Source organism: Hypomesus transpacificus, chromosome 13 (genome assembly GCF_021917145.1).
Source record: "Hypomesus transpacificus isolate Combined female chromosome 13, fHypTra1, whole genome shotgun sequence".
NCBI lineage: Eukaryota > Metazoa > Chordata > Actinopteri > Osmeriformes > Osmeridae > Hypomesus > Hypomesus transpacificus.
The window spans coordinates 8,547,617-8,559,665 of record NC_061072.1 but is presented as its reverse complement, the minus strand read 5'-3'; the positions used below and the strand labels follow the sequence as shown (position 1 = coordinate 8,559,665).

At 44.7% G+C, this 12,049-nt stretch overlaps 1 protein-coding gene across 1 annotated transcript; it reads right to left on the bottom strand.

Moving 5' to 3' along the window:
* On the bottom strand, positions 1-10,984 carry tbc1d24 (TBC1 domain family, member 24). Its single transcript, XM_047032866.1, has 7 exons — positions 10,682-10,984; positions 7,651-8,768; positions 6,321-6,479; positions 4,380-4,443; positions 3,074-3,169; positions 1,882-2,158; positions 1-1,368 (listed from the first exon to the last, which is right to left on the bottom strand). The coding sequence occupies exons 2-7, from the start codon at positions 8,631-8,633 to the stop codon at positions 1,214-1,216; spliced, it is 1,734 nt and encodes a 577-aa protein (XP_046888822.1). The 5' UTR covers positions 8,634-8,768; positions 10,682-10,984; the 3' UTR covers positions 1-1,213.
* Positions 10,985-12,049: the final 1,065 nt, after the last annotated feature.

Here is a 12,049-nt window from a genome sequence, read left to right as displayed (position 1 = left end):
GACATGAGTCAAGTCTCTTGGTGTATAACTGTACTTTCACATTGATGATACAACTGTAGATTCACAACCAACACTTCACTAGAAACTCATTTGACTTCCACCACATACATTCAATGATATAATCAAAGGTGTCTTCAAGATGGTCCATATTCAGGACTTATGATATTGTTTCCAAGGGACGGATAAACATATAGAAATACTGCATTACTTTACACAAATTCATTACTGACAGTCAACTGAAACCAGTGACAACATTTGTTCTCTAGCTTACACCCACCCAAGCAATTAAAAATATAAATAAAAGAACAATGTGCACATATTGGACGCTTATTTTTTCAATTGTACCACTCAGAAACAGAATGTTGAGTTGGTGAGAAAGCAGGGGGACATTACATACCAAACATTTTACATTGACAACACATGAATCTTCTAACAGCACCACATGTACCTGATATGAAGCACACATATGAACCAGATATGCACGAGAGAAAAAGCACAAAAAGGTCTATAACGAAGATTAAGATTTTGCACAATCTGGCACAACTTGTTTTGACTGCATTCAGATACCAGTTTCATAAAAAAAAACACTCATCTTCTCCAAAGAGACACTTCACATACAACTCTGCTACTGCAAACCCCAATTCATGGACACAAGTGTGAAAATTGCACAATTTTCTTTTTTTTTTATAAATAAAGGAAACTGCTATTTAAGGATTTGGCAGTTGGAGTTTAACCACATTGCACAGATGACGGGTGTAGGAAAATGTAGTACCTGTATCGTCTAGTTCAGCGCTAGTGATTTAACGCAATAACACGAGAGATTTCTGGGTAGGAACAAAAGCATGCACACACCAGAGCGCCTCAGGACAGCTAAAATGGGTGTCAGCCAAGCATTTGTTCTTGTTGAGAGACTTGAGATCTTTAGCAAATTGTTTTTGATATACCCAAACTCCTCAAAAAGGTTAACAAAAATATAATAATGCAGCATAGTTAAAAATCAGTACAAAAAAGAAGTCTGCTGACTGATATTGTTGCGATAATGATACTATTTTTGCATCAATAAATAAAAAAAAATGAACATTTAAGACTCATAGAAGTGGTTTGATCATAATATTCAAGGTAACTTCCTCAAACCAAACACCTGGATGGACAGATGAGCATCTGCATATGAATGTCTGCCGGAGGGCATCTATCTGAAGGTGTGTGTGTCCCGTTAAGAGGCCATGGAGTCCTGAAAGCCCCACACCTCCAGCAGGGCAACCTGGAAGCTCTCTGCACACAGCGGTGGGTTGTCGAATGTGGTGCAGCGGGCCGTTCGTCCGTGGTTCAGCTCAGAGTCGATGTAGAGGGCATTACCATCGCCTCCCCCTGGTGAGATGGATGAACAGCAGGTCGGGAGTTAGAGGTGATCTGAGTGAGATGTTACAAAAGTAGCTCTGTGCTCTACACCTATATATGAAGAGTGAGACACACTGAATCAATACCCATGAGCCTTTGCGTATTTGACGGAAGTAAAGCCCTCATGGACACTGGCAAACACATTACAGGAGATGGCAAGTTGACATTAGCACTACAGAAAGCATGATGGATGGTCCTGATATTGGCCTTTCCTTCCACGTCCTCCCACCTCCTCTCACCTCCTCCCACCTCCTCCCACCTCCTCCCACCTCCTCCCACCTCCTCCCACGTCCCCCCACCTCCTCTCACCTCCTCCCACGTCCCCCCACCTCCTCTCACCTCCTCTCACCTCCTCCCACGTCCTCCCACGTCCTCTCACCTCCTCTCACCTCCTCTCACCTCCTCTCACCTCCTCCCACCTCCTCCCACCTCCTCCCACCTCCTCCCACCTCCTCCCACGTCCTCCCACGTCCTCCCACTCACCCACGATGATGGAGTCAAAGTTGCCGGCCATGAACATCGAAGTGTTCCTGGAGTTGAGGTTGAAGTGGCGGGCGGAGAGGAAGGGAGACAGGCGCTCTGAGGGGTCTGCGGCCTGTCTCTCCACGGGGAGGGAGTTGCCTTCAGAGTTGTGTCCTTGGGAGGAAGCCTCGTCCTGGGGCAGCTCTGGGTCGTCGCCTGGGGCTGGGGGTTTTATGGAGGAGGCTAGCTCCGGGTGACGAATCACAACCCACTCATACCTCTCCATCTCTGGCTTCAGCTGCAGGAGAAACACAACACATAGACCTTGGATGAGGTATTCTTAAGTTTTACTGTACAATTCGGGGCTGTTCTGTAAACCTTTTATTTGACCCAGCTTCCTCACAGTAATGGAGGCACACACACACACACACACGCACACACAAGAACGTGGCTGTTAGCCTAAACTTAGCATCTTAAACTGTCTCTTCCATCGCTGCTGAGAGTCTGTCCATGCATGTCTGATAGACACCAGCCTGTGTCATGCTTCTCCATATGTTTGAGGTGTCAGGTGAGGGCTGACCAGATACCATTGTACAAGGAAGCTCAGGTTACGGGAGTTTCCGAGTGTGTGTGTGTGTGTGTGTGTAGGCGGTGGTGTTTGCTGGCCAACCAAAAGAGCATGCAGCTGCGCATACACACAGCGCCAGTTTAATCATTTATGCATGAGGCATTTGAAACTAGGCTATTTGTAGCGCAGGTACAATACGTAGCAATCTTGCAGTAATGACGGTTCTATATTTTTCAAAAAACATTACCGGCATCTGTTGAAAGTAGTACAGAGTATTTAAGAAGGTGTGAAAAATGAAGGCTTCCTGATTTTGAAGCTGACTGACTTGTCCCTGGGGAAAAGAGATGGCAACCTGTCTCCTGATAAGGAGGCATATTATTCTGACATGGTGGTAGGGAAAGAAGAAGAAGTTTGTATATGGCACCACCTGTTGGGCATTTTCTGTTACTGTCTCAAAACCACACCTACCTTCAGAATATCAGGGAACAGTTTCTGAGATAAATATTAAATGGGGACTATCTCCAAGCCTCAGAATAGTAATGAAATGAAACCCAGTATTTTAATACTGTTGGTACGACTTACCCACAAGGAGTAAACACTGTATTTGATCATTCTTTTTTTTTAACTCTTTCCAAGACAACTTACCCTAAAGACGAAGCATTCCCCTGTCCCAAAGAAGCTTAGTTTGTTTCCTCCTCTCTTGCGCTCTTCCCAGTCAGTAGAGAGGAAGGCTCCACACACCTACACAACACAACACAGGTCAGGTGCACAGATCTAGGTCATGGTCACACAGGGGATCCAGGTAGCTTGTATGAGAAAAGTTGGATTGCACAGCAAGATAGGCCATACAAAGATACCATAATGAAAGATTTGGATTTTACCAGATTACATTTTACATTGTGGAACTAAGGAAATAAATATAAGAGGGACCTAAAAATATTTTGAAAAAAAGTTTAAAAACAATTCTAATAAAATATATATTTTTGAAAAAAGGTTTGAAAACGTCCTCTCATTTTACTGTGTGTGAGAAACTTTTTTCAAAAATATTTATTCAACCTTTTCGGAACCAAGTTTGCATCATTGATGAGTAGTTCATCAGGACTCTACTATCTCTACTGTCCTTTAAACGTGCATATTTGTACTTCTACTTGAGTGAAGGATGTGTGTACTTTTGCCATCTCTGCCAATCAATGCTGGTTGACCTCTGACACTGCAGCCAAGAGTAGGCATGCTCCAAACTACTGTCAATCCTGACAGATTAACTACACTGCTCAACACCACTGTAATTACAAATGACAAACAGCATTTTAATAAATTATAAAATAGTATTATTTATAAGAGTTCTCATGTATTTCAGCTAGGCTGGGACACATCACAGGTTTGACTATTTTAATGACAGTAAAGTTTAATTATATCCTTCCTAAAACTGGAACAGGGTTATCAACGGAATGGGAAATCCCTTTCTCTGAATGGTTCTAAATAAAGAGCAGACCAGGGGTTCCTGGGAGGTCAGAGGCTAAGAGTGTTCACAGGTCAGCAGGACTGATGGTGTCATGCACAGGTACGGTCTATGATGCAGGCCTATATTCAGCACACTACACATTGCCTGAATATGTAGTAACATGAAAGATGTAGAATTAACAGTAAAAAATATCAGTGTATAGTGTTTGGCACCTACCTACCCATCTCTTAATTATGTCTCCTTGATTGTGATGTCATCTTCTGACTGTCAGGTGATGTAGGGTGTGGGTGTCAGGTGAGGGGAAACGTACACACACGCACACACACACACACACACACACACACACACACACACACACACACACACACACACACACACACACACACACACACACACACACACACACACACACACACACTCTCTCAGCCACACCTTGTAATGTTCTCTTGCAACACCCTTAAAGTGTGTGTGTGTGTGTGTGGTCCTTACATCGGCGTCAGTGGTCCTGATGAGCATCAGAGTGGGTTCATAACCTTCGCAGTGAGAGTAGAACCTACAGGAAGAAGACAGGTTCAGATAACTGGTTGTACTGTAGCTGTGAAGGTCAACAGCCCACTTCCTTGATAAATTAATAATCCCATCATTGAGCCAATGCTTTTATTCCAAGCGACGTACACATGCAACATTCCATTTGAACATGCAACGCTCTACCAATATTCTACACCCTTCCTTTTTGATGAAATACTCAAAATATCTATCCGCAATATGTATCTCGTTGTTTATGATCATTGACCTATGCACTTTTGTAAAGCTCTCTTTTGGAAGTTGCTTTGGATAAAAGCGTCTGTTAAATAAATAAATACATGTAAATGTATTTAACCGAATACACAGTAAGGAAACTAAACAGAAGTATCTGTACTGTAGGTTGATCAATAATCTAACAGGATACTAGACATGTAATGATGGCCTCCCATTCACAACGATAAATACAAAAAGATTCTCAGAATAATTGTTGATGTTTGATTCTCTGTATTCAGGTTAGTGGCTGATTTTAAACAGGGAAATTATTTGACTAAATCCCATTGAACCTTGTGACCTATCAGTGGTGAAATACAAACAAGTATTTAGCAAAGATGAATGACTGTCGTCGATTTTCAACTTCTGACCTTGTGAACTTTGGATGGCTTCACCTAGTGATCTCATCAGCCAAGTCTATGAGGTAAACATTAACCAAAACTTCTGGGATCTAATCTTGCCCTGTTAGCCAACGGACCCCTCTTAGAAAGACAGCAGTGTACTGTGAGATAAAACTGATAGGAACAGCTGTGAATCAGCTAATTATTGACTCTGACATTCATGAATGTTGGCTTGCTGAAAAGAAATGATAATCAGCAATCCTGCAGAACTCGACACACAAAAGGGCCAAATGTCAAATGTAAAGGTCGTTAGCTTATCTTCTTCTTGTGAGCCTAATAGTAGAAGGTAGGTTCAGAGAGTGAGTATGGAAAGGTTGGATCAGGACAGCACCTTGGATAAAGTGGCACAGATGGGGTTGTGTAATCGTGGGGTGTCAGATGGCTGAGCGGTTAGGGAATCGGGCTACCAATCAGAAAGTTTCTGGTTCGATTCCTGGACGTGCAAAATTTAGTTGTGTCCCTGGGCACTTCACCCTCCTTGCCTCAGGGGGAATGTCCCCGGACTTACTGTAACTCGCTCTGGATAAGAGCGTCTGCTAAATGACTAAATGTGGTGGGTGTAGGGTGAAGTGCCTTGCCCAAGGACACAACGTCATTTGGCACGGCCGGGAATCAAACCTGACAACCTTCTGATTAATAGCCCGACTCCCTAACCACTGAGCCATCTGATCCCGTAGTGCTAGAACAACTTCAGAAGACCAGAGCCGAGGTAGAACATGTGGTCTCCACCGAAGTGAAGGACTGAATCAATTTTTGAAGAGCTTTGCAGCAATTAGCTTCAACCTAGAAAACCCTGCCCTCTAGTACAGAATGTGTGTTGATTTCTTATCTTCTTGACCCAGGCATGAAGGTAAAATGTGGAATTTCCTGTTCTGAAGGTATTCGACTTGATAGTCGAATACCTTCGACTATCAAGATAAGTGTGTATGTCGTCACAACAACAAACAAAAAAAGAAGAGGGTATAAAGTGCAGACCAAGAGGCTGTTCTGGAAGTTTCTACTGAACCGAAGGAAACCGGGAGTTACATTTACAGTTAGTCATTTAGCAGACGCTCTTATCCAGAGCGACTTACAGTAAGTACAGGGACAATACCCCTGAGGCAAGTACGGTGAAGTGCCTTGCCCAAGGACACAACGTCATTTGGCACAGCCGGGAATCGAACCAGCGACCTTCTGATTACTAGCCCGATTCCCTAACCGCTCAGCCATCTGACTCCCAGTTACCAGGAGTTACCTGTTGAGGCTGCAGCCGTGGTTGGAGGTAGTGAAGAGGAGCTGCGGCTGGCACAGGGCGAAGCGCTCGGGGATCCACGACCAGATGTCGTGCATCTCCTTGGTGCTGACGATCTCTGAGGAGAAGGTGTCGGGGTTCAGAGCCAGCTGTACGTTCCGTCTGTAGCCGTGGCAACCGTGCGAGTTGAGAGGAGGGGAAGGGGGGGGGGGGAAGGGGGGAATTGACAACTTGGTTAGTGAAGCACACACACACACACACTCACATTCCACAAATAAGAATTTGTAGATACAGTATTTAGGGCAATTGCTAATTAACCGTCGCGGCAGTGCTACTTAAGAACACAGAGAGCAGTTCAGGGCACAAAGGAAAGGACGACTCCAGTATAAATACTTGCAAACAAGGCTTTGTCTACGTTCTAGATCATTCTTTCCAACGGTATTATCCTCTCTCACTTACCAGAGAGCAGCTATTGAATTCAGAGAAAGTGAACCGTGATTGACACCTACCTCCTAAAGGAACAGGACAGGGAGCATGGGTACAGACACAGGCAGGTGGAGACAGCAAGGGGGAAAGAAAAAATGAACATGAAAAAATAATAGTTACAACAAATAAAAAGGAAAAAAAACTGATACAGACAACATGAAGAGGACAGCTTTAGATAGAGATGAGACCAGGCCTACAGATGACGGAACAAACAAGCTACAACTAAAAAAAAAGATAAAACACAAATATTAAGGCTTTCTAACACAGCACTTGTTGTATTCGCTTCCTCAAATTAAATAATTTAATTAAGTGGCAACACTGTCAGCTGGATTGGTCATGCACATTTTTGGCAGTGCATGCCACTCGTTTTTCGCATACCATCTTGGTTCAGTTTATAGCCTTTGAACCATGTCACATGATAGGTATGCCACAAGTAAAAACAGAAACGCTGTAAATTAGCTCAGTTTTTTTAAACTGTCGACAATGACTGACCTGACCAAACCTAACCAGAAAAGCTGAAGGTGGGTTCAGACTAGCCAACTTCCTGATCTTAGTTTCTATTCCAATTAACCTAAACCCATAGATTCTTTCTGGGTGGCATCCAAATAGTCTATTGTCTTTTTCCTTTATTGTTAAGTCTATCCACCACTGTCCATACCTGGCAGCTTACATGCACACTATTGCTTGATTACTGCAAATATGCATTCTTTCCTCATTTTGGGCTAGTCAAATCTGCCCGATACAACCAAGCACTTCAACATCACTGTGTGTACAAAGGAAAGCATCAGGATGACGCAAATCATATCCACAAAACCACCGAACAGCATGAGCCATGAGCCCATCTGACCTCTTCTGTTTGACGGTGATGCCCTTCTGCTGCAGAGACTTCTCATTGGTCAGCTGGAGCAGGGTGATCTCCTTGCGGCTGAACAGGCGGATGGAGAAAGCCTTCTCCAGGAGCTTGTCTGGGGTCACCACGGAGCCGATCCCCTTGACGAAAGACTGGATGTCGTCCCGGACCCCCGCTGAGTCCTGCGCCTGGCCCCCGGCCGGCTGGGCCCCGGCCTTCTGTTTACGGTAGAACTTGAGCAGGGCCAGGGCCACTCTGTACAGGACCTTGTAGCCCTCCACCAGGAACACATCCAGGACTCGCGCCACGTGGGCGAAGGGCAGGTCTCCCAGAATCCAGCGCTGCCAGTCAGAGTAGACCTCTAGAACGTCCTGGGCGGTCGCGACGATTAGCTTGTGGGCGGCCGGGCAATACTTGTTGGCGAGGTCGCCGAAGGTCATGCAGCTGGACTCGTAGGCCAGGAAGGTCTGGTCCATTAAGCGGCGGCCAGGCTCGTTGCAGGCCAGGAGTCGGCTAATGTGCTCGAAACACTGGGCCTCGTCGGCGCTGAAGTGCAGCAGGAGCGCAGTCATGGCGGGCAGGGCGGGGCAGTGAGAGATGTCTGGGAACTGGCCGGCCAGACAGGAAATGATCCGATGCACGGAGGCCACGGCTTCCACCTTGAGGGAGTAGTGCGGCACCAGGTTGCCGTCCACAAACTCCGGCAGCGGGATGGTGGAGGAGGGTTTCTTGGAGAGAGCGTCGCCCATCAGGTCGCGGTACACCTCGGCGTCCGGGGTGACGGTGCGACAGGGGATGGCCTTGATGAGCTGCTGGTAGACCTGGGCACGGAGGTTGTGGTTCTTGGCCCAGTGGCCCGTTCTGGCCATCTGCTTGAACACCTTTAGGTCCTTGCAGTCCACCTTGGAGGGACCGCTGGGGGTGGCCAGGTCCCCCATCTGGTTCCAGTCCACAAAGCTGCCATAGTCATTCTCGGTCATGGTGGAAGCTTCTAGATGGGGGCTCTGGATGCTGTGGTAGGTAGAGCAGGGGTCTGGTCCAGGGTAGAACTAAGCCTTCTGTCCTCCTCACAAGACTGACTTACTGGTGTAGTTCTCAACCACCCATGCTGTTCCCTATGTGAGGGGCGGAGAGAAGGAGGGGTGCGCAAGCAAGGGAGTGGGAATGAGAGCGAGGGGGGAGAGGGAGGAGAGAAAGACAATGTGTTAGAAAAGCTTCTCACTAAGACCTCCCTGCCCCCCCCCCTCCCCCCTTTCTCCTCCTCCTCAGCTGACTTCAAGGTAATTCTATCCATGACCAAGAGTCAGTAGGCTAATACATTTGTCCATGTTTGTTTGGCAGCGGTCAGGCTACCCATGCAAAGAGTACTTAGATGGCTGCCGTCAAACAGCCTCAGCCAATTACCCTAATTAGATTTTTACTGCTGTAATAATCTTCTGACAAGCATTTCACTCACCACATTCTTCCATTAACTCTCCTGTTGTGTTTGTTTTTTGTTCACTACTTTTGTGTTCCCGGTCAAAAGTGACCGTCCGATTATAACTGACTATAATTCCATGATAATATTATCATCATCATCATCATGGAACCTTATGGCAATCAGAATAAATTAACTACATTATTTCAGGAAGAAAACGTAAATCGGTCACTTTAGACCGGAACACAACAGTAGGGTTAAAATGGTGAAGGGAGAAGTCAAGTGAATGGAATGCAATCCTAAGGGTGGACTTTGATATCAACATGGATGTCAAAGAAAATTCAGAACATGTTGACAGGAAAATGTACGGCTTGCTTTGTAGTTGATTGCTCCGGCTGAAAAAAATTAAGCCTCTCATAAAAATATATATGGGCTTGTCTCTGAACGCAGTATTGCCTGGATCATAAGACTCCAATCTGTTTTTTTTTTTTACTTTGGTTTTCAGGAAGATAATATTCAACCACAGGTGGGGTGTTTTCAGCAAACCACATGACAATGCAAAACAATAAAACAAAACACATGCCACGATAGAAAATTATGACTAAGAACATGGACCATAAAACCATGCTCTGTCAAAAACTGTTGTAATAATATAACTATAGGTCATGGTTTGAGCACTTTAATTTAAACGCAGATGCTGGCCTAGAAATGCAGCTGTCCCCGAGAATATGTGGCACAATACGGGATTGTGTACTGCAAAATGTACACGATGTGAGATCATCATTTCAATTGCATCAAAAGCACATGTAAAAAGCACACAAAATAATAACCCTGCACTGTGATAAGATGTGACAGATAATAAATGTGAGTTTGACCGCGCTCTGCTTTCAGTGGGCTAGCAAGATCATCTGTACAGTAGCCTAGTTGATGCACAGCGTAGACAAGCTGTGAGTCCAGCTAACCTACCACTACTTCATCATGTCTCTGTCATTTTGATGACATAATCTACCTACACCTGTGTATTCATCATGGCTAGCCAGGCTAAACTGTTATAATTATCTGGCAGGGCGGCTGCTTAACACCGACATTAACTAAATACAGCTAATGACTGATTGTGCCAAGTTACATGGACAGGATGCTAGTCAGCCACCACCGGTAAGTCACGAAGGTGACACAAACTGGCTAGCAGTTCAGCTAACACGTTAGCTATCTAAACACTGACAGTCTCGAGCGAAGCGAACCTGCCCCCTTTTTCCATTGAATCCAATGCAAAGAGCGTTGGTTTCCGTGTATGCAGCTCGTGACTCGAGACAAAACATTCAAATAATTTAGGGTAAGACATAGGGTTAAACGGTGCACTTGGACTATGCATGTTTGCAATGCATTTTCTTAGCCAACTTGCTTTAAATGCACAAGACGTGAGAAATAGCGACAACATTCCACACGTACGGCAGAAGCTAGTGCTAGCTAGCTGCCTCAAAACATTGGGTCATACATACATCTGAATGACAACAATGCATTCAATGTCAGACAATTAAATACAGCATAGAAATTAAAACACATTTGACAAATTTGAAGAAAAATACATGTCAACGTCTAGTATACACTTACCTGTTCAGAATATGTCTTGAGATGTATTGGCTGCATTCATTTTCATTTCCTCACCTTGCACATGCGCAATCCCCTGTCCTGTCAGTGCGTAGTGCTGGCAAGAAGATCCATCTGACGGGGAACATGGAAAAGGAGTTAAATGGTATTCATTAGGCTATATTCCGTTTTTTCATACTTTGAAGAAACCCCAAAGCCCATGTTACATGTGCCATTGTAGCCTATTTAAGTTTGGAAAACATAACTATACAAAAAGAAATCATATCATTTGAGAAAGTTAGGAAAACACCCTTGTCACCAGTTTAGCCACTCTAACCGCTTGTCTCTGAGAGTTAAGAGTGGTGGTGATGGCGGTGGCAGCAACAAAACTACCATCTGATTCATTGGCCTTGTTTTTCATGCCTGAATGCCAAAAGGTCTACAGCACTGGTAAGGACAGGAAGTTACCCTCGATACGCAACAACACTGCTTTGTCCCGCAGTCCAGCACCCGCCCCAAAAACAGCAGTCCAGCGCATGACAGTTATTAGATAACTCAATTGGGCCATAATTGCCCTCCAATATGTCTCCTGCCAAGTATTCATGTCTTCATTTAATGTACGTGCAGGGCTAACCAATGTCTCTGTGTTTGTAGGCAACCGGGAAAACAAATCATCTTGGTGGTTCAGTGTTGAACTTTGAAAACCTCATAACCTTTTAATATATAGGGGTATATTTATATCGTTACTCAGAAAAGACCCGCGTAGACTCATCACATTTTCAGTTTATAGGCACATTAAGTTACAGTAAACCAAAGCCTATTAATATGAATCTGCCAAGTGCCTGAGGTGCTAAGTAAACCGAATCACCAGTTGAAGTAGCTCATGTCAAATGAGGTTATTTAATCTTGTGTCCTTCTCAGCCAGTACCACATCATGCGCACAAGCACAACAAGCGCACATCATTTTGTACAGTACATCGGATTTACACGCATAACTGTGTGTGTTTGTGTGTGACAGAGAGAGACACAGAGAGACAGATGGGTTTAAGCCTGTAAGCCTTAAGGTTCAAGCTCCGGAGGTTTACACTCTCATCAAATCCTTCCGGTTCTGCACGCCTCAAACACTGTACCACTCCACGCACACACGCACGCACACACATTTTCAGGCATGCATCATATGCATGGTTGCACACATAGGCTACATGTAAACATTCAGCATACCTTCATTCACACGTTTATGTAGAAGTATTCGCAACTGAAAATATGTTATTTCTAACCTCTTCCTGTAATGCGTCATTCATGTTGTCTTGAAAATGTAGAATTAAATTGCGTTCAATTAATCTCGACAACAGAGCCGGATTTCATTCTAAACCTTCATTTAGGCCTGCCCCG

Coding starts and splice junctions, on each gene's coding strand:
- tbc1d24 (XM_047032866.1), bottom strand. CDS start 8,633: ATGACCGAGAATGACTATGGCAGCTTTGTGGACTGGAACCAGATGGGG. Junction 3,170..4,379: donor TCAGGACCACTGACGCCGAT/GTAAGGACCACA, acceptor TGTGTTGTGTAG/GTGTGTGGAGCCTTCCTCTC. Junction 2,159..3,073: donor GGGAATGCTTCGTCTTTAGG/GTAAGTTGTCTT, acceptor TTTCTCCTGCAG/CTGAAGCCAGAGATGGAGAG.